Source organism: Chiroxiphia lanceolata, chromosome 18 (assembly GCF_009829145.1).
Source record: "Chiroxiphia lanceolata isolate bChiLan1 chromosome 18, bChiLan1.pri, whole genome shotgun sequence".
Classification (NCBI taxonomy): domain Eukaryota; kingdom Metazoa; phylum Chordata; class Aves; order Passeriformes; family Pipridae; genus Chiroxiphia; species Chiroxiphia lanceolata.
Window position 1 is genome coordinate 9,933,076 of NC_045654.1, and position 20,924 is coordinate 9,953,999.

Genomic DNA, 20,924 nt, shown 5'->3' on the forward strand with positions numbered 1-20,924 from the left:
CTCCTTCACCAGTGGACAGAGGAGGCAGCTCCAACTCAGGAGTTCTTGCTGGCCTGAAGGGGAACAGGACGTCCTGGCTGCCCATGGGGACTTGTAGCTTAAAAATGGGTCCAGCAGGGTGGAATTAGATGGGTTTCAGCACTAAGGAGCCAGTTGTGACTTCTCATTGGGGTATAAGGACTTTTTCTTCCTTTGAACAGAATGGTGCTCTTTTTCAGTTCCAAAAACATGAAAGCTGGAGATGGCTCTAAGCCAAGGCCCAGGATTAACATCCCCATGGGGAAAAGCTCTGCTTTGGTCCAATTGGAATGCAGATCCAGACCTGGCACCCATCTTCACGCATGCACCGACCAGGCTCCCTGTGTCTGACCTCTGGCAGCTGCTTTGCTTTCTGGAAAGGGTTCAGGATGAAACAGCAGCAGAAAATACTCCTGGATCTTGGGCAGAGCTGGATCAGGATTTCACAGCTAAAGGCTGGACTTTTGCAAACAAACACCAGAGTCATTGTAGTCTAAACCTCTTCAGAGTCCCTTTCTCAGTGGAGCTGATTTGGGGCCCATCACACTGCACCTGCTGACAGTTGCACTCAGTGGTTTGAGGAACGTGTTGAATGAAGATAGAGTGTCTTCAACAGCAACCTCCGGGATGGTGTTGCTCTGCTTTTTGCTCTTCATGAAACCTTCCCCCTCTGCCACCAGAGGCAGGAAAGAAGCCCCCAGCAGCCCCTGGCACTGCTCCACTCCCACAGGCACAGCATTTTCCACAGTTACTGACCTACAGCCTGTGGAACAATTGATCTTGGCTAGCTTGACCAGGGCTGCACACCCATGGGTGAGACCTCAGACCAACCTCCTCAGGGTTTCTGCTGACTCCATGGGTTTCCTCAGCCTCTGCTTGGGAACACAGGGGCTGCTGTGGCAATTAATAATGACTAATCTAAATGCACCTGCACCATCATTAGCATGGTTGGGCCTCACAGCGAGTATGGTCAGTGTCTCCTATCCCCTGACACTGCTTCAGCAAATACTCCAACAGAGTTTTCTCCAAGCTGAACATGCATCTAGTCATCAAAGAGATTGCAAATGACTAATAAATATGAAAAGAAGTCAGAGGGCAGCAAAAATTTCTGGACCAAGATCAATCTTTACTGACAACTGCTGCTTTTTCTAAGCAAAAGTACCCTGCAGAGTTTAAAACAGCATCCGACTTCAAAGCAGAGAGCTCTCCAGATGGAGCTTACCACCCCTGCAACACCCTGTGCTTCGTCAGGTTCCATGCACTTACTGAGGGACAGTCAGATTATTTCCAAAGAAGGGAAACACACCAACTTCTTCAAAACCACAGACTCGGAACAATGTGTGACTGATGTGCTCTCCAAGATGTAGGTGGCAAAAACTGATCTCTGGGCCAGCCTCCCAAGCACCATGGGCAGTCCTTTCTGCCTGTTCTCCTTTTACAAGGGCCAACAAGAGGAAAGCCTCACCTGTCAGTGAGCTGCGACTGCAGCTGAGATGAATGTGATGCCTCTGGTGAGATCCAGTCACCCTCCCACTCTGCAAAGCAGGACTCAGAAAGTGGTGTGTTTGCAGCACAAGGATTTTACCTTTCAACCCTGTTTCTGCAGATCTTCAGTTCAGGGCACAAAGACAGACACCTTCCCCACTGTGTGTTTCACAGGGGTGACTTTGGTCACCCTGGTGCCATTGTGGGAAGGGACCTGCAGCCCTGCAGGGCCTGGCAATGTCCCATGTGCGGGGACCTGCTGAGCCTTCACCTCCCCAAGCCCACCTGTATCCCTGTTAGGAGATTTCTCCACAGCTGGAGAACTCTATGGAGAATCCATAGATTTCATTTCAGGAGCATTTCTGCAAAGATGGTTGGTTTGTTTGTTGGTTTTTGTTTATTTCTGCTCCAGCCTACCAGCCCCCCCCCCCAAGCACTTGCCCTTCAGTAAAGCTGAAACCAATCTCAGCTCACTACAGGCACAACTGCTCCAACCTCCTGTCTGTGGCCAGTGATTTATTACCATTCTGCTGCCTGCAGTCCTGACAAATACTCATTTTGGTAATTACAGGATGCCAAAAAATGAGAGGATAAATAAACCTGGCAATTAATTCAGCTGTTATGCACACACGCACACACAGTGACAATCATTCTCAAGTTTCTTAGGAGCCCAACTCTTCCCAGATGGGCACAGAAGCCAGGCAGAGTTCAGCCAGCCTGGACACCCCTACCTCTGCCCTTCAGGGTTCTAAAGCTGATAAGAGCCAGGCATCCCACCAAAAGCCACTATTTTCCTTCTAAGTTACTCACCAACCTACCCTGTCTCATCTCCTGCCAAGATCAGCATTTTAGGCCCCTGCATCATTATCACAGAGCATATATAATTTCACGGCAAATCGCAAGAACTGATGAATGACTATTTGGATTGCAATTGTCAGGAGAGTATAAAATGCTTCCTGCCATACAGAGCCCAGGAACGGTTACCAGCTCTCCTGGCTAAAGGCACGGCTGACCTGCTCAGCTGCAGAGCCCCTGCTCTGCTGGGGCTGGTGTGGGGGGACTGTGGGATGCCTTCATGGGGAGGGCACAGGGCTGGGTGCTACCAGCACAGGGGGTTGGTATTCTGGTGTAATTTGTACCCTCTTTTAAAAAAAGCCTTGCCCTGCTCACCACTGGGTACCCCATCCCACTCCCCTCCCCATCACCCGCAGCCTGTGGGGAGGGTGCTGATGCCCAGTGCAGTGTCCTGGCACATGCAGGAATGACAATCTCCCTCTCATGCCCTTTCCTCCCTGCTCTTGTAACTCAGCTCAGCCTAACCTAGCTAAAAAATTCTTCCTCTTGTTTTAATTCTTTCCAAAAGAAAAGAAATTCCCTATAATCCTGAGTAAACACCAGTTCATCACCAGGAGAAGGTCACAATGCTCCTGTGCTTTCTCACAGTCTCTGTCCAGGGCAAAGACATCAAGGAACATCTTTTATCTTCCCTTTCCCCTCAAAAACCCATCTGCCACCCAAAATACGAGTGAATCTGGATTGCTGACATCTTTTTATTGCTGGTTTTCAAAGCCATCTGCTTTTGTCCCATTTCATTTTCATCTCTTTATGTAAAAGCTTTTCAAGTAGACCTAAAGTTTTCTATCATTAAATTCTAAGCGTTGGCCTTGAACTTAAAGTTTTACCACCTTCTGCTTCTTCAACATCAGTGTGAATTATTGACCAGGGTGACTGCTGTCAGCCCCTGTCAGTGTTTAAACCCTGATGTGAGAGGCTGAACAGCCTGGCTCCTGTTTGTACTAGTTATTAACTTATTCTAATCGCCTTCAGAGCAATTAGAATACCTTTGCAAGAAGGTTTTCAACACTATCACTGGTCTCAGAGATCTTTAGGCTAATCTGTAAGAGCCAGCAGCATCTGCTTAGTGCATTATTGCCATGGGAGCTGGTTGCTGGAAGAGCAGACAGAGACCAGAGGAGGCAGGTTTGGTCAGTTTGGGTACATACCTGGAGGGATTTCAGATGGTGTCTGGGGATCCAGAGGAACCTTTTGGATATCTCCCGGGCAAACAAACTGGTCAGGCAGCACTGGCAGCCTTCCTCCAGGACTGCAGCCACGTGGATCGGGGTGATCACCTGGAAGGCTGAGCTGGCAGAAGGAAGAGGTGCACCCTGCCTGAAATGCTCATTGCTGTCCTCAGGAAAGTGTCATTTGTATAAAATCGATTTCTAAGCCCTAGGAAAGGCCGCAGAAGGTCCCAAACGAACTAACAGCCCTTCCATAGATTAAATTCCAGGTAGTCATCCACTTAATCCTTGTGCACAGCCATTCCCTTCAGCTCACTATGCTCTCCACTCATCAGTCCCGGCAGCAGGAAAAGCTCCCCAGCCTGTGGCATCAGCCCTGCAGCTGTGGGAGGAGGACTTGAAGACTCCTGGCCAAAGTCAACCACACCCCATGGGACAGGTGTCAGAGGTAAAGCAATTTAGAACCACAAATAGATACCAGGGCTTCTGTTTCACTTCTTAATTGGGTAGGGGCCATCAGCCTCCCCAGTAACTTCCTACAGCCCTGGGGCAATGCCATGTAGGTCTTAGGGTGCTCACTGTGCCCTTGGGGCACACAGAAAAGCACCATCCCTTTGTCCCCTTTGCCCACTGTACCTGCAGCGCAGGGGTCCCCAGTCCACCCCCAGCCCCTCACCATCAGCCACCCCGCTCCCGATTTGGCTGCCCCAGGAGTGGCTCACCCTTCCCAGGCTCACACACACCCACAGGCAGGAGCACGCTGCATTCTGCTCCCAAATAAGCTTTTTGGATTGGGTTGGTTTGTTTGCTTTTTTATTATTTAACCAGTATGGCAGTGGTCACCCACTGCCCCCCCAGCGCTCGCTGGTGGGCACGCCGAGCAAGTAACAGTGAACAAACCCGTCACCTTTAGCAGAAGAACCCCCTCCCCTCTGGAGCAAGCTGTGGAATTATTTACACCTGGTGGTCTCTGTACAGCCCCGGCTGTCATACAACTTCCTCCACACCAGCTGTGCACAGGCTGGATACAAATAGAGATATTTCCCCCCGGTACAGTTCAAGCGATAAATTGTCCAATAATTTGTTTGCCTGTTTGTACAAGTTACAAAGTTGGTGAACATTAAGTTTAAACTTAGGGTTTTTTTTAATAGTCTAACGTGATTTTCCACAGCCGGCAGCACAAGGAGGTGCCATCGGACCGTGCCACAAGGTTTTGGGGTGCTTGAGGATGCCTCAGTGGGGAGAATGACGGCCAGAGGGGGAAGCACCACAACCTGCAGGAGCAGCAGCTTCCCCTTTCCCAAAACCACGCTCCTCCAGCCCACATCAGAGCAGGGAAATGGGGGGCATCCCGCTGCAGCCCCCTGGGTCTGGGGGGATCCCCACCAAGCAGCTGTGAGCCTCCTGCCCACATTGATTTGACCCAAATTAATCAACTCACACTGGGAGGATGCTCCCCACTCCAGCACCCCAGGAAGGTGGCTCAGAGATCCCAAGAGGAGCTGTTGCTGCCCCATGTTCCCCCCGCAGTGTTCCCCTATCCCTGTCCCTGCTGCTGCAGGGATGTTCCAGGGGACAGGCGGCTGCAGGAGGGTCCATGTGGGACGGGATATGCACGGGGAGACCTGACCATGGAGACGCAGTAAGACAGAAAGTGGCAAAACCAAGCAGTGCTGTGGCTCCCAGCAAGGGGGACTCCCCAAGTGTAGGTTCCCATCGGAGCAAATCCCGCACGTGTCTCTCTCTCCCAGTCTCATGCACCCCTGGCCTGCTCCCCTACGCTGGCTCCCAGTCCAGGGTAGGCTGTCCTGGCATGATGGGGACATGCAGCACAGCTGGGGACTGAGGTCCTACACAGAGCTAGGAACATTAGCCAAGTGTCCTGCTCCCTGCTCCACAAAAGATCCCAAAGGACCCCATGGAGCAGGGGTGTGAGGCTGCTGGAGCACCACAGCAGCTGGGGGGGTGGTCATTGGTGCCTCCCCAGCACCTCCATGTCCTCCCAGCTCTGTCACACGGTCCCCTCCTGCAAACACTGCCCAGCTCAGAAGCTGGTGGGTACATCTGCCCAACCATCCATCCAGCAGCACTGAGCCAAAAACCCTAAAAGGGCTGAAACAACCCCACAAATACCTGAAAACTTCTCCGCCACACTCACAGCACACCCTTGGCATCGCTGTGCTTTGGGGCTTTGGGGTTCCTGGCCAGCCCTGGCCCCTCACCTTGCACACAGGGAAAACACAGTGTAGAGACAAAGAGATACACCAGTATGAGGTTGGCACTGACAAGTGGGACTGGCTCTTAAACTCTCCATCCCATGGCTTCAGGTGCAAGCCGTGCTGAATGCTGCCTGGGACTAACAGGGAGGGCAACCCAATCCTGCTCCAGCTGGGGTGGTGAAAAGGTGGCTCTGCAGCTCCTGGCTGGAGCCTGTGGCGCTTCCTGATGCCACGACACCTGGCTGCAGGGTTGGCACGGGGTGCCCACAGGGTGAGGGACCCAAATGTGACCCCAGCACCTCCATCCCCAGCATGCTGCAGCACCACTGGTGAGACCAGCCATGGCAAAGCCGTGGCTCAGTACCTCTGCCCCAAAAGCAGCAGCTCCATCCCCCTTCTCTCGCCTTCTTGCCATGTCTCAGCCCTTGCTGGGATGCTGGCAGGGTCTGCAATGCCACTTGGTGGAGCTGCCAGCTCTGCAGCCACCTTCCACCAGCACCCAGCCCTGCAGCTGCTATCCACAGGCACCTGGCATCGTCAGCTCCGCAGCCACCTTCCACCGGCACCTGGCACCTTCCTGGACATCTGGAGACACCAAGCAGCACACAGTATTGCTACTGTGCCAAGTGGGAACTTTATTCTTCATTGTGGTTGGGTTTTTTTTCTCTATTTTTTCCGAATCAGTTAAGGAGGCAGCTTTGAAGATGGGTTGGATTTGGATAATTCTTTTTTTTCCCAGCAAAATCTGCAACATTTTAATAGCGTTATGCCCAGACATGAGCTCTGTGAGTTTGTACAGCTCAGAGCCACGGAGACACCAGCAGCAATAACCTGGGAACGGAAAGACTTCCACATCGCTTGTGCATTGTCTCGGATTTTTTTTTCTTAAAAAAAAAAAAAAAAAAAGCACAACAGAAAAGACACAAACATTGATGAACATTAAAAACCTGTACATTGTAAAAAAAAAAACCAAAAAAAACCCCCAACAACAACAACAACAACAACAAAAAAAAACCAACCCCAAAACAAACAACAAACACCATCATTCTCTTGCTTTGAAATCAGAATCAACCTGGGAACGTTGCAGGGGGAAAAGAAAGATCCGTGGGGAAGGTGACGGCTCCGGCTGTGCCGCTGGGCCCACGCGTGGGACGTGGGGGCTGCTGCCCACCCAGACGGGCTGGGCTGGGCTGGGGCTCCTCTAGCGCATAGAATGCAAAGCATTTAATACATTTTATTTCTTTTTTTTTTTTTTTTGCCATTTGTTTCCCCCCCCCCCAGAGCGAGAAAGCAGAAGTGAATGAAAAAAAAGTCTAGTATTTTGTTCTTTAACCATGTAACTGCAGATATGAGCCAACATCATGGAATGAAAAAAATAATGTAAAGTAGAGCATTCGTGTGTATCACAAAAATACAATAAAAACTTTTTTTTCCTTTTTTTTTCCTTTTTGTCTTTTTTTTTTTTTTTTTTAAAGTTTCCTGTGAACTCCCTGCCACGCCGGTCTCATGCCCGCTCTGCCCCTGCCCCGGCCAGCTCGGAGGGCTCTGGAGAATCAACGTCTACAACCAGCAAAGGTGTGTGTAACGGGGGGCCCTGCAACCATGGCAAGATTTTGTTTGGTTTTTTTTTTTTTTAAACTAAGTACATACATTCTCCTGACTTCCAGATAACTTTGATGGATCATTGTTACCTTTTTTTTTTTTTTAAACCCTTCCATACAATGGACAAACGCATCAAAGCCTGCATGTAAGAACAGAACCTCTTTTACAGCATGTAATACTGTGTTTTGTTTAAGTCCTTCCTTGCGTAAAATATTGACATAATTCACTGAAGGTATCAAAAATATACCCTGTAGACCAATACAATTTACAATTGCCTTTTCTCACCATTCAGAAAACAATGCACTTAAAGCAACCGAGCCCCTCGGTGGGCAGCACATGAGCCAGCCCTGGGACGTCCCTGCCCGCTCCGAGTTACCCGGGATCGCTTCCACCGAAGGGACCAGGATTTTTTGTGGGTTTTTTTTAAGAAACAGCTCTTCACTCCCTCCCCTGCCCGCTCATCCCAGCCACATTCAAAGTGTGTCGCTGCGGGGCTGATACGTCTTGTGACACGGGAATGACAGGCCACCAGCCCTCAGATCAGCTGGGGAACCAACCCAGGGTGTTCCGTCCCGTTTCGCTTCTTAAACCGTTTTTCTTTTCTTTAAAACCCGCTCCAGGTTTTGCATTTCTGTGGCACATCCCCATGGCCGGGATGTGGGGGAGCATCCCACAGCCCGTCGCACAACTCCGCAGGAGCATCCCGCGGCCCCTCGCTCGACTCCTTGGGAGCAATGCCACAGCCCCTCGCCTGACTCCGCGGGAAAGCGCCAGCAGAGCGTCCGAGTGCGCGCGGCCCCGGGACGGGCACGTGGCAGCTCACAGTCCCTCTCGAGCGTGGGGGTCACCGCCCAGCACGGCTGCCAAGATCGAAGATGGGTTCCTTGGGTTTTGTCTCGTTAAGGCTTTTTTCTTTTCTTTTCTTTATCGGACCAAAGAGGATGCAGAAATTCCCAGATGTTGAGAAAGAAAAAAAATAACCCAAACAAACAAACAAACAAAATAATAATAATAATAATGAAAAAAAAATACCCCCTCCCCCCAAATTGGCTGGTTGGGGAGGAAGGGAAAAAATAAAGGAAAAGGGAAAAACGAAATAGCTCTGCTCCTACATCTTCGCTCGTGAGAGCCGGCGGGGCCGGGGCGGTGGGCACTCGCCCGGGGCGTCCCGCTTGCTCCCCACACCCTGGGTTTGGTCGCCGTCTCCCTGCCCCTGGCTCCTCTCATTCACTGTCCGAAAGGGTTTCGTACTGGGAGCAGAGCAGGGGCTTGGGCTCCTCGTCCCAGGCATGGTGCTGGCTGCTGGGGGTCCCCTGCGGCAGTGGGGCGGCGGGGGCTGCCGTCACCACCCCGCTGGGGAGCCGCATGGTGAGCGGGTTGTAGGGGAACGGCGTCGAACCTGCACGAGAGGAGGAAGCAGAGTCAGTGGTGGGGGTGGTTGTTCCTGCATCCCCCTGCAGGCCCCCTCTACCCCTGCGAGGGTGGCATGGCCTCTCTGGGGACCCATCCCCTGAGCCCTACCTGCGGACGACGGCCTGTCCTCCCAGACGCGGTTGGTGAGGGGTGTCCTGCGGTTGCAGTCCCCCTCCGAGTGCACCGAGGAGACCGAGGGCGGCCGCTCGCCCGAGGACAGACCCGGCGCCGGGGACTTGGCCTTGCGGCTGTTGGGCCTGGCAGCGATCTTTGGCTTCCCCCCTCCTCCTGCGAAGAAAAGCACCCGCTCGTCACCCAGCTCATCGTGACAGGATTCAGGGGGTCAGGGAGGGGGTGCAGGTTCCCAGCGCTTCCCTTTTTAGGAGCTTGCAAAAATGGCTTGTGGCAGGAGAAAAGCTCACCCCGGGCCGATGGCACCATGGGGGAAGGGCAATAGAGCAGGCAGGCACAGCAGACAGAGGAGGTCTCCCTCCCCTCCTGGGCTGCTCTGCCCTGTGGGTTGATGCCACCAACTGTCCTGTGGAGGGACGTGGGGCAGGAGCAGCCACGTGGCTTTGGCCAAGCTATTTCTCTGCAGGGTCTGCTCCTGAGCCAGCTCATGGCTCAGCCCACAAAAATGAGTCATAGGATGGAGCTCCATGTGCTGCTCCATGTCCACAGGCAGTTGGCAGGGACCCTCCAGGAGCTACATGGGTGCTGGAGCCCCAGACACATTCTTCATTCCCATGGTCTACATGGCTAGGATGGTCTTTGATCCGTCCTTACAGCACAATCCCTGGGGCTGTTTAGCCAGCTTTTAAAAGGTTTAAAGCCAAATGTGCCTCTGCCAGGGCAGAGCCTGGATAAACCAGGGGGAGCTCCCCAAAGGGGAGGGATAGATGGGCTCTGCATCCCACCTCGCCTGGCCAGGCAGCCTCTGCTGGGCATGGGGAAACATGGCTGGAATAAGCTGCTGGTTTCATGCAGGAGCCAGAAAAGCTTTTCTGCAACAAGCTTTAGAGCGCCTGGTGTGAGCTGACCTGGAGGAAGGTGCACATGTGTGCCCAGGACACTGCTCCTGAGTTGGGGACTCTGTGCCTGGATTGCTGAGGGTGATCCCTAGCACTGGTGCCGTGCTCTGTACAAGGGCCTTGCATGAGGCACTCTACCCTTAGGAAGTGTGCAGGGGACAAATACTCCCTCGGATCAGCTGAATCCATCCCTGACCCCCCTCCTCCCTCTCTTCCTTAACTGAGGATCTGCTCAACAACCCTCCCAGCTCTGCTCAAATCCCCCTGAAGCTGAGCAGACCCCACCATGGGGCCCAGTGGGCTTTGCAAGCCCCCTGCCAGGGCCCACAGGACAGCTCACTCCCAACCCCGCTCTCTTTATCATCTCATCTCCCATCTATCACTTTTAGCCCCCCTAAAAATCTCCCTCCTGCTCCAGGTGCTCCCAGATCCCACCAAACCCCCCGTGCCAGGCTGGATTCTGCCCTGACACCCCAAAGCCCAGGGTGGGGAGAGAAATGCCACCCTGCCCTGTGTCCCCAACTCTGGTCCTTCTCAGCTCCTTCCTCTATTTTGGGAGCAGTGGGTCCCACCCAGGGTTTACAAATAGTTGGGGGTGGCTATTAAGGTTTATGGCTCTGATTTTTGGGTGCGGGCTTTTGCCCCCATAAACCTTTCCATTGTGTAAAAAAAAATATAGGAAAAGGAGATATTAAAAACCAACAAACGGGGAAAGGAGCAAGTCAGTGGTTTAGAGAAAGCAACAGCACCTTCGGAGACTATTAAATTAACATCAAACAAGACCAGGATTAATCAGCAGATTCACAAAGCTCAAAGCTGGGGGAGGGTGGGGAGAAAAGAAAACCAAAATGAACAAAAAATGGGGAAGGGGAGGAATAAATCCACCCGTCAAAGGGGAAATATAAAGGCTGAGAATTAATAACACAGAGAGAGCGAAGGTGGAGAGGGCTGCAGACCTGGCAAGGAGCGCACGTCCTCGTTTCGTCCATCAGCAGGAGTTATGGGCATAGCAGCGGGCAGGCTTGCACTGGCATTCAGAGAGTTAAAAGCATTGGCACTGAGAGGTGAGCGCTCTTCCCACTGCTCGTCATATTTACCCATTAGGGCTTTCCTAATTATTGCCTCCAACCCCATGTTGGTACTGGAATTCTCTTGGACCGACTGGCTCCTACAACTGATTAGCCCTGGGAGATACGGGAGAGGGAGGAGAGAGGGGACGGGAGATGGGGGGGAGCCAAATGAGAAGAAAGATGGGGGGGATGGGGAAAGGGGGAGAAAGGAGACAAGGGAGAAGGGAAGAAACAAACAGTCAGCACATTCTCGCAAAGCAACAAACTTTGTCATCTTGTTCTTTAAAGCGCTGCGATGCACCCGTCCTCCTCCTCCTCCTCCTCCTCCCGCTCCATCCCGCCCCGGGGCTCAGCAGGGGCTGGCAGTGGGACGGATGGGACTCACTCTGGGATATATGGGTTTTGGGAGGGTTCCCTGGGGCCAGGAGCTGGGAGAATGGGGGAGTAAGGGTTTGTTGCTGATCCCCAGGGAGCAGCTGCAAGAAACAGGGGCTGCGCTCCCAACATGGGAGGCATGGGGACAGGAAGAGTGTCACCTGGATGTGGGATCCATATGCACACACAGCAAAAGTCGGTGCACCAAGAATATGGAGGCTGGGACAGTTTCCCATAAAGGAAGTCATGGAGAAGAAGGGTGAGTACCCCATAAAAACACTTGATCAGAAAGAAGGGCCTGGATTTGGCCCTGGCATCAGAGGTGGCAAATGCAGGCAGCTCCCGGAGGAGAGCACGCAGCCCATGGAGCTGCCTGTGTGGGGCCGGGTGATGTGGGGAGAGGGGAGCGCCCTTTTGTCCCTCCTCGCGCTCTTTGCAAGCCCCCTGCCCACTGCCCCAGCCCTCCCTTCCCCCTCCAGGCCGGGTGCCCACGTGGGCCAGAGGCCCCCGGGCTGAGCCGCGGCTACGGGACAGGATGCAGAGGCGCAGTGGTGTGTCCGCGTGGGTGTGAGTCTCAAGCCATGCAGTTATGGAGCAGCACCGCACAGGGACCGAGGCTCAGCCACGCCACCATCATTCCCGGGGTGGCGGTTACAGGGAACAAGCAAGGGCAAAATACAGACATGAAACTGCCAGGCACCCCAGTTCGCCCCGTCCTGAGGTGTTCCTTTTGGGATTGCCGTCCTTCTGCTCAGAAAGGGACGGATCCCAGGTTCCTGTAAACCTGGTTTGGACATTTGTCTCTCTGTACATGGGCAGGGTCTCTCCTGGTCCCCTCTGGCTAGAACTGACCCCCAAATTTTGGCTGCCAGGGACCCTCAGGTCCCACCTGGCTGTACCTGCTCATCCCAGCAGATGATGTCAGCCGGCTCCTTCTCCCAAACACATTCCCACTGGTGAGCGGTCTTACACCACTGACCCTCCTGCTTCACCAAGCCCCTGCCCACAGCACCTCCTGCCCTTGGCTGTGGGAAGGCTGCTTACTCCTACTTAAAACTAACATCCCGAAGGCATTCCTGCTGTAGAAGAGCATTAATCCTTAATGAGTTAAGTACCAATTAGTATTCCTCAATGGGGATTCATGTAATTCATTTGAGAGCCCACCTGGACATGTTGCAGGCAGTAACAGCACAACAGCATTCCCACTGTCATTACCCCTTGGGCTGGTCATGTTCCTGAGCCCCCCTCCAAGTCCCAGCCATGTCCCCTTTTGGTCCTCAGCCATTGCCAGTTTGCCCAGCACAGGGTGCTGCTCTCATCCCAGTTTGCTTTTGCAACTGGTTCCTGCCTCGTGCCCATCCTGCAGAGCACAGACCCTGCTCCCCACCCTCATGTTCCCCTTCGCTGCTGCCCTCCCACCCACCCTTGGCTGACCAGAAGGTCCCACCGAGAGCAAGGTGCTCTCGACTGCTGTGAGGTCCACCTTGATATGGTTTAACCCTCTGTTGGCATCAGATGGCTTGACTTTTAATCTCTCCTCAAATTCTGCCAGGTTTTCTGAGGAATTACACTGCCCTGTTTTCAACCCAACAGTAGAGTTATGGTGTGTCCTGAGGTTTCTGCCTCCCAGCAACTGTTACACTTGGTCTTATGGGGCAAGGAGAAAAAGAGATGCTTAAATCTACCAAACCTCCTGCTCTCCATGCCTGTAAGCCCTGTGGGGAATGAGGTATGGGTATGTGGGGGATTTACCTGCTCCTGTAATCGCTGGCATGTTGAAAATCTCTGTCCCAGGCTGCCCAACATCTGGAGAAAAACAAAGAAGCTCTTCAGTATGGAGAGCAGCATGTGCAGGCTGGTGGCAGGGAGGACCTGCTGTGCCACCCATGACAAGATTCCCATGTTCCTGTCACAGCACCTAGCCTGACAGCAGCCCACCTCCCCCAGGCACTGGGGTGGGTCTGTGGGTGCTGGCTGGGACCAGGAACAACTCCCAGTACCTCTGGGAGATCCACAGCGGGTACCTTTGTCAGGTGGAAAGAGCAGAAAAGCAGAGCCCAGAAAGCCAGGGCAATGTCTTTGTGCTCAGTGCTGGCCTCCCTCCTTTTCTCCCTCCTGCCCTTGGGATTACAAACTCTGTGAAGCCAAACTCTCTCTCCTGCCTATGGGATTTCCAAAGGCTGAACGCCCCCTATCCAGGGAGCAGGTCTGGGCAGAGGGGAGGGCGAGGAGGAGGAGAAGAAATGTTAAATCAATATTTTCCCTCTTAGCTGAGCTGTTTGACTTGGATATCATTTTCCTTAGAATAACGGAAATTCTCATCAAATAAGAGGTGTATCCTATTTCTATATATTTTCCCTTGATAAGGAAAAGTGTGGAAGGTCACAGGGCTCAGCCACATGTCCCCAAAGGGGCAAAACAATACTGCTGGCTCATGGTAACATCATCCAGGAGACGAGACAGCTCGGTCCCTCTTATCCGATGCAGCTGTTGTAAGATGGATTCAAATTGAATTAGTATTGACTGTATAATGCTGGGCTAAATTAAATTATGATCCTATCTACTCTATTAGCGGTTAATGAATGAATGGGCCGAATTTCTAATCTAAGCCAGCCTGGTTAGTTTTACAGAGCTGCACCAATATTGATGTAGGGCTTAAAGTAATGTTGGGGGGAGATGCATCCCAAGGAGGAAGGATTCAGCTTGGCTGGCCATTCATTAAAATATCAATTAAGTCTCTTTAAGTCTCCTCCATGCTCAGCTCATTATTTCCTTCCTACTTAGTTTATCTGGTGTGGATGGGATTGACAGCCCCAGAGCATGAAAACACAGGGTGGGAAGACCCCAGTGCCTCCCTGGAGTCCAACTCTTAAGTGCAGATGGAGCAGGCTGGGAACTCCCAGCCCTTAACACAGCAGCACCCATTCCCAAATTTTCTTTGCTTCCTGTGTCCTTGAGGTTTTTCCCCACCAGTGCCCTCCATTTGTTCTCCCCACTGGTCCTTACTGTACTCTGTCTCGTTTTTGTTGGTCGTGCTGAGCTTCTTGATGATTTCCTGTTTCTTGGACTTCACCATGGCAGAGTTGCTCTCAGTCAGCTTGCTGAAGAAAGCTGGAGGCTGAGTGTTGTTTCCTGGGGACTTGGACCCCATTCTGCAAAGCAAAAGACCATTGGAAACCTCTGCAACGTCCAGTGCACAAAGTCCTACCTAGAGAGCCTCTGCCCTTGGTGTAACTGCTCGGAGTCAGCCTGGGCACTCCTGTGATACTCAGGATCTCCAACCTCTCTCCCTATCCCAACTGTGTTGAAAAGCCCCTACGAGCAGGCAGCACCCTGAGATGGGACACTGCTTCTGTCAGCAAGGAAAAGAGCCTGAGCCAGGGCATGTGTGGGGGCATCCCCATCCTCAGCTGCCTCCAGTGCCTGCTCCTGGGCGGTACCTCTGGTCCATGGGCTCTCCCTCGCGGAACAGGACGGGGTAAGGGGCGCTCTTGGCGTGTTCCGCTTCTCCCACGCCGTCTGGTGGAGACACCGGCTCGATACAGCTGTCGGCCCCGCCGGCCGCGGCTTTGCCCTGCTCCGGGGACCTGCGGAGCAACGGGAACATGCCATCGGTTCTGTCCCTGCGCAGCAGCTTGGGGTTGAGAGAGGTAAAACGGCCAAAACTGTTTTCCTACAGCAGGGAAAACAGCCAAACCTTTCACATCCTGGGGACTCCTGGTGCCTCCTAACACGGGCCAGAGGGAGAGCCCAGCCTGGGCGTGCAGAGCCGTGCTGAGCCAAACCATGGCCCCGATCCCCCGATCCCCCGGCAGCTGGACAGCTGAGCCACCCCAAACACAACTGCCCAGTAGGGATGAGGGACCAGTCTTGCGACCTGACAGCTCAGGTGTGTCCCTGGCTGGCAGAGGGCTGTGACATTAACCCTTTGGGGACATGGATTTTGACTCTTCATCATATCTGTGGAGACAGCACCCACCACCCCTCATCCACCTTGTCAGGGCCACACAGGGGCTGGCTGCAGGAGGGGGTCTGGAGCTGGGGCAGCTCAGAAAGCATCAACACTGGCCCCCGATGCCTGCCTGTGGCCAGAGCCTGGGAGACAGCCAGGCTTGAGTCTGCGAGGAATTTCTCACAGCAAGTTCTGGGAATTTACATCTTTATTCTTTCTGTGGTTTCTCTTTTTTTTCCTGTTTTTTTCATCACTGGGTGGTCAGGGCTGGGCTCTCTCCTTTCATGTTATAAAGCCAACTCCAGGACCAGGCAGAGCTGGGAAGAATAATCCCATTTACTGACAAGGAACCACCAGTCTGGAGGCACCACTCATTCCTGGATGCATCTGGGCCTCTGTGGCTGTTTGGGTGGGAGGACAGACCCATTTTTTAATTCCAGACAACAGCAATCAGACCTGCCTTGTAGCTGCACAGGGATTTGAAATTGACTTTAAAACAAGTACAGGTGGTGCCTGAAATGGACAGTTACAGTTGTCAAGGCACTTGTGTCTAACAAACTTCTAATTCACTGAGAAAGATAAAGATACCATTAACTTTGAACCATAGAAAACACGCTGCTTTGGGTTTTTTAAAACCATGTAGTCAGGGACTGAGAACCATGTGGTCGGGGACTGAGAACAGTGACAAGACAAGAGACAAGAGGCACAAACAAAACACAAGAAATTCCATCCCAACATAAGGAAACACTTTTTTCCTGTGAGGGTGCTCCAATGCTGGGACAGGGTGGCCAGAGAGGTGTTGCAGTCTCCATCAGGGAGATATTCAGAACCTAACTGGCCATGACCCAGGGTAACCTGCTCAAGAGCTCCTTTCCACCTAAACTATCCTTTGACACCAGCCAGATCATGAAGGAGATCATGCGTGGACGTTATGGGGGTCTAAAGAGCACTTTGAGGACAACAGGTATGGCAAGAGGCACCAGCACAGAGAAAAGAGGCCCAGCTCAGAAAGCAGTTCTACACTCTGGGCTGTGTAAGCAGGGAATTCACACAGCACCAAGCCTGGGAGCATAAATTCAGCAATGCCAAATGCCAGCCTGCCCAGGGCACCCCCTTACCAGGCCACCTGCCCAGCTCTTTGCCCTGCGCAGCCCAGGTCCACCTGAACCGAGACTGGCACAAGTTGCCCTGTGCCAGCTCGGGTGGGACTCTCTGAGCTCACCTTTTGCCACCTTCGTTCTGCGGGGAGATGCGTGAGGCCGCCGTGTGCTCTGGCTGCTGTAGGTAGGCCTCGCTGGGGGTGCGGCGCAGGTCCAGCACCGGGCAGGCCGCCCCAGGGAAGGAGTACACCGGCGCCTGGATGTGCGAGTTGAGCTGCTGCGGGTGGTGGCGTGTGTAGTCCTGTGTGATGACCTCCTAAGGAAGAAACCCCCCGAGTCAGAAATAGAGCTTGTTTCTACCTTTGCTCTGCTGGGCCCAACTAAGAGGGCAGGTAGGAGGGAAATAGGCTGGTTTGTCCCTGCAGATGCAACATCTGCCTCCTGTCATGATGGGCTCCTTGGGGACCCAAACACCCAGGCTGAACACCCCTGATGCCCCCTGCTCTCCAGCCCCCAAACAGAGGTGTTGAGGTGTCCAGCATCACTCCCAGCCCATCCCCACCAGACATGTTTCATTTGGCTCGTCCCTCCTCCCCGGAGCCCCAGCAGGAAGGTGAAGGAGGAGAATGAGGTTAGTTACACTGATGTGCTGGGCCAGCGTGACCACCCGCTGGTTCATGCCCTTGGTGCTCTGCAGGGGCTGGCACTGGGGGCCATCGGGCTGCCGAAGGTGCTGCAGGTGGGCGGCTTCGGAAGCCGAGCCCTTCAGCGAGCCTGGGGGGCACAAAGAAGACAACAGGCATGAGATGATGTCTGTGACCCCTTCCTTGAATGCCACCCCAGCACTGGGACACAGCAAGCAAGATCTGGATGAAGAAGTCCCCCATGCCAGCTCAGGCTCTCCTGCACCAGATGGCACTGCCATTCCCTGTCCTCACCTTGCTGTTTCTGCCTCAGGTCATGCTCCCCGTGCCCCTTTTCTGCATCCTGTAGCAGCTTGGCCCCTTTCTCATGGGACAGGCTGGGTGAGCTCACGGGACTCACTGCTTCCATCCGCTCAGGGCTGTAGCCTCCGTGAAAACCTGGGGAAAGGGGAGAACACAGTTAAAACCAGAAGCTCGCTTGGCTTTTCCCTGGTGCTGTGGCACTATTGCTTGTGGGTAGAGTCACATGTTCAGCAAAGAGGGGAAAAAAAGATAAGGGTAGACCTGGCAGGTCACGCTGCAGGGACCCCTGGAGCCACCTCTGATGTCCAGCTGTGGTCATGGCTGCAGTGAAGAGGTGGTATCTTGTTCAAGCACAGCTGGACACTCAGCAGCTTATGGTGACACCTGAGTGTCAGGGACCAAATTCATCCCCTGTGGGTTCCCAACTTGTTCCCTTCCATTCCCCACCCCCTAAAACCTCCTCTATGCCCAGAGGGACTGAGATGCTCAGCAGGAGTGGAGGTGGCTGCACAAGAGGTCTCCAAGTGCTTTACAAAGCCCCAAGCCCAGCATGGCCAAGACCACGGACTTGAAAGCTGGATGTGAGGCCCTGGAGACTCCAGATCTTGCTCCAGAGACAGTGGACACACACACTGCAGGGGCAAAATTTGACAATTCTCTGCCTTTTAAGGCCTTTCATAGACTCATAGAATCATTAATGAAGGTTAGAAAGGACCTCTAAGCTCATTGAGTCCAACCATTACCCTAACACTGACAAGACTACCAAGTCCACCTCTGCAGAGACTCAAGCTGCATCAAAACAGGCAGAGCTGGAATGAGGAACCACCATCACCTTTCAACAGGGAGTGGAAACTGAGGCACAGTGGGTTATGCTTCTGCAGAGCAGGGGTGGAGGGTGGAGGGGCTCCGGAGGAGGCAAATGCTGCCTCTCACCAGCCAAGCACGTCTGTTAACACAACTTCTGCCTCTGCAGACCTTTACCCTCCTAATGCTCCATTCCTAGAGACCGCCCACAGCAGGCACATCTGGCAGAGGATCCACAGCACTGTTGGAGGGTCCCTGGTGCCCAGGCACAGACACACTGACCTTGCCCGTACCTGAGGCACAGGGAGGGAGAGGAGTCCATGGAGAACCTCCCTGCACCAGGAACAGGGATGCACCATCCTCCATCACTCCATATGTGCCAGCACCCACATGACCACACTTTGGATCCACCCAAGATGGAGTATCCTGCTCTAGAAAGATCCCTAGCCAACAGTTAGGTCCTGAGGAACACTGGCTCCTTTCTGTAAGGTCATGGCCATAGAAGAGATGTCATCTCCACAGCACAACATGCAGCTGGAGGAAACACTGGTGCCAGGGAAGAAGGTGGAGGAGAGCTCAGCCAGAGCGACATCCTTGGTCCTGGAATGTACTGCTAGAAGAGGCAGGGACCAGATGTGACCAAGCAGTGGGCTGGGTGGGTCAGGATGTGCCAGTGAGAGCAGCTCTTCTGCCTGGCTACAGTACAGTGTCCACTCCACCCTTGGGTTACAGGAAGGGGAGTGGGGCAGCAAGTCCCAGTGCTGATGGTCAAAGCAGATGCTGCAACTTCAAGACAAGGTCCCACCAAATCCCCACAGGCTGTCTGTTGCTTTTGCATGCTGATAGGGGCCTGGATGCATGCTCTGGGTGAAGGCTGGTCTCATCAAGAATGACCCAGACCTTAAATCCAGCTCCCTTTCTGCACTTTCTTTTGGAATAACTAAACCCAGTGCTTTTGTGTCCTACACAAGATTTCTATTAGGTGGTTCTTGTGGTCTGCTCTGGAAATGGCTGCTGAGCACGGGTGGGCTGAATGATCCCAGGACAGCCACGTCCATGGCACCCACACTGGGCAGCATCCAGCACCAGGACCCTTAGTGAGATCACCCCAGGCAAGGGGACTCCATCCACACTGAGACCCACAAAGCCCTCTGAGATCCTGCAGCTCATTAGCAGTAAGATGTGTGTCTGAGGGCCAGCAGCCCTTTCACACTCACAGTCTCAGTTCTCCACTTCGCTCGTTTGATTTATTACCCACAACTGTCCCTTACAGACTGCCTGGGAATTTCTAAGGATGGGGAAATCAAAATTAGCAAATGGCTATTGTCTGTAAAAAGCAATACCAGGAACTGCACGATGTTTGCAAAACAGGACTTGGCAATGGGAAAAACTAAAAGATGGTGGGAGAAGGAAGATCCTCAAAACACACAAAAATAAAAAAGTCTGGAATAACGCAACAACTGGGAAGCAGAGGGACAAGCATGCTCGGGGAGCTGATGAAGCCAATAGCCAAAATGTGCAACTAAAAATAAGAAATAATGAAACATAATGGGTGTCAGGCCACAGCTCTCTCACCTCTCCCCTCAAACTTCTTACCATCGCTAGTGGAGTCGTTACTCAGCGAGCCTCTTTCTCGCTGCCCCGTATCGCCAGACATTTGGCGCATGACAATCACACCTATGAAGTTGGCTGCTGTCGTGGTGGTCTTACCGAGTGCTCGGAGCTCCTGCTCCTGCATGGAAAAGCGTTTACTTTGACTCTTTTCTCTACTGTGCTGCTCGGAGCCTGAGGCTGCGTGCTGCTGGTCCAGAGGGTGATGGTGCTGCTGGCTTTTCCCCTGTCCTCTGCCATAGTGATGAGAAGAACCAGGTCCGGAGGCGGGCAAAGGTCTCGACTCCATGGCTTTAATGGGTGAAGGCGACTGTTCGAGGTTGGCCCCACTGGGCAGCTTTGAGGTGTAGACGTTGTTGTCAGTCTGGGCTCGTTCTGTCTTGGCTTCTCGCACCCTCGAGGCCTCTTTCTGCAGGATGGCCGGGTCCAGCGGGGCTGCGTAGCCGTCGGCTGCGCTGAGGGAGGAGCGCAGGGTAGAGGCTGAGGGGAAGGCGGTGGAGCGGATTGGTGATGTGGTAGTGGTGGAGGAGGTTCTGGAAGGAAAACGGAGACAAGGCCAAGATGAGAGAAGCACATGAGAAAAAAAATGCTGTTACCAGAGCCTCAGTGTCCAGCCTTGCCTGGCCAAGCTTTTTCCGGGGCTCCCGAGTGTAGGGTTGGCCTGTGCTGAGGCCAGCGAGGAGGGCTTGGATGGAGCCTCCACCATAGTAACTGGCCACAGGGTTATTGGGCCTGGATGACTGGAGAGCATAAAATCCATGGACAGGTCACAGAGACCTTCATAACTCCACCACCAGGCAACTTTCAGCAAGAGGAGCAATACCTGTATTTGGGCACAGGCATGCTCCTGGTTTCTTTCCTGGTAACAGGAAAAGTCACTAAAGAAAGCAAAGGAATTGGGCACCAAAACCTGCCTCTCCTCATCACTTCCCTGGAAGCCCCACTCCTGTTCCCACTGAGACTGAAGGCCAAAACAGCCCTCTCTCCATCCCCATGGCTCGTTATAATTAATTGCCACAGCGGCACAGTGACAGGAGCCGTGGCGGGGGGACGTACCGCAGGACGGATGGGGTGGGGGTCTCCGAGGAGATGATCTTCATGCTCGTGTTGTGGAGTACGCTGGGGCGCTGCTGGATGGTCTCGTGGGTGCGGGGTGAGACGGGAGACTGCTGGTGGCTGTGAGAGTGGGAGGACGAACGGCTGCTGGACTGCTCCGTACCTGGGGGACAACACAAGGAATGGCTTCTTTAGCCTTTCATCCCATAGCCCCACC

The 20,924-nt window shown here is 53.4% G+C and overlaps 2 protein-coding genes across 13 annotated transcripts in view; one reads left to right on the forward strand and one right to left on the reverse strand.

Annotated features, from left to right (window-relative positions):
- Window positions 1-7,316, forward strand: part of RFLNA (refilin A) — a 29,155-nt gene extending 21,839 nt beyond the window's left edge. The window contains exon 4 of the mRNA XM_032705363.1: window positions 7,222-7,316. The gene's annotated coding sequence lies outside the window, so the exon portion shown is untranslated. The remainder of the gene's footprint in view (window positions 1-7,221) is intronic.
- NCOR2 (nuclear receptor corepressor 2) overlaps window positions 6,362-20,924 on the reverse strand; it is a 238,186-nt gene continuing 223,623 nt past the window's right edge. For 6 of the 12 annotated variants that reach the window (XM_032705358.1, XM_032705356.1, XM_032705355.1 and 3 more), the window contains 11 exons: window positions 20,708-20,870; window positions 19,751-20,184; window positions 17,228-17,371; window positions 16,930-17,063; window positions 16,412-16,605; window positions 14,678-14,824; window positions 14,244-14,389; window positions 12,990-13,043; window positions 10,749-10,976; window positions 8,870-9,049; window positions 6,362-8,747 (listed from right to left, as the gene is read on the reverse strand). In XM_032705358.1, coding sequence (XP_032561249.1) covers window positions 8,572-8,747; window positions 8,870-9,049; window positions 10,749-10,976; window positions 12,990-13,043; window positions 14,244-14,389; window positions 14,678-14,824; window positions 16,412-16,605; window positions 16,930-17,063; window positions 17,228-17,371; window positions 19,751-20,184; window positions 20,708-20,870 — 2,000 coding nt within the window. In that variant the 3' untranslated portion in view covers window positions 6,362-8,571. The remainder of the gene's footprint in view (window positions 8,748-8,869; window positions 9,050-10,748; window positions 10,977-12,989; window positions 13,044-14,243; window positions 14,390-14,677; window positions 14,825-16,411; window positions 16,606-16,929; window positions 17,064-17,227; window positions 17,372-19,750; window positions 20,185-20,707; window positions 20,871-20,924) is intronic. The other 6 variants (XM_032705362.1, XM_032705361.1, XM_032705359.1 and 3 more) reach the window with 3 other exon arrangements.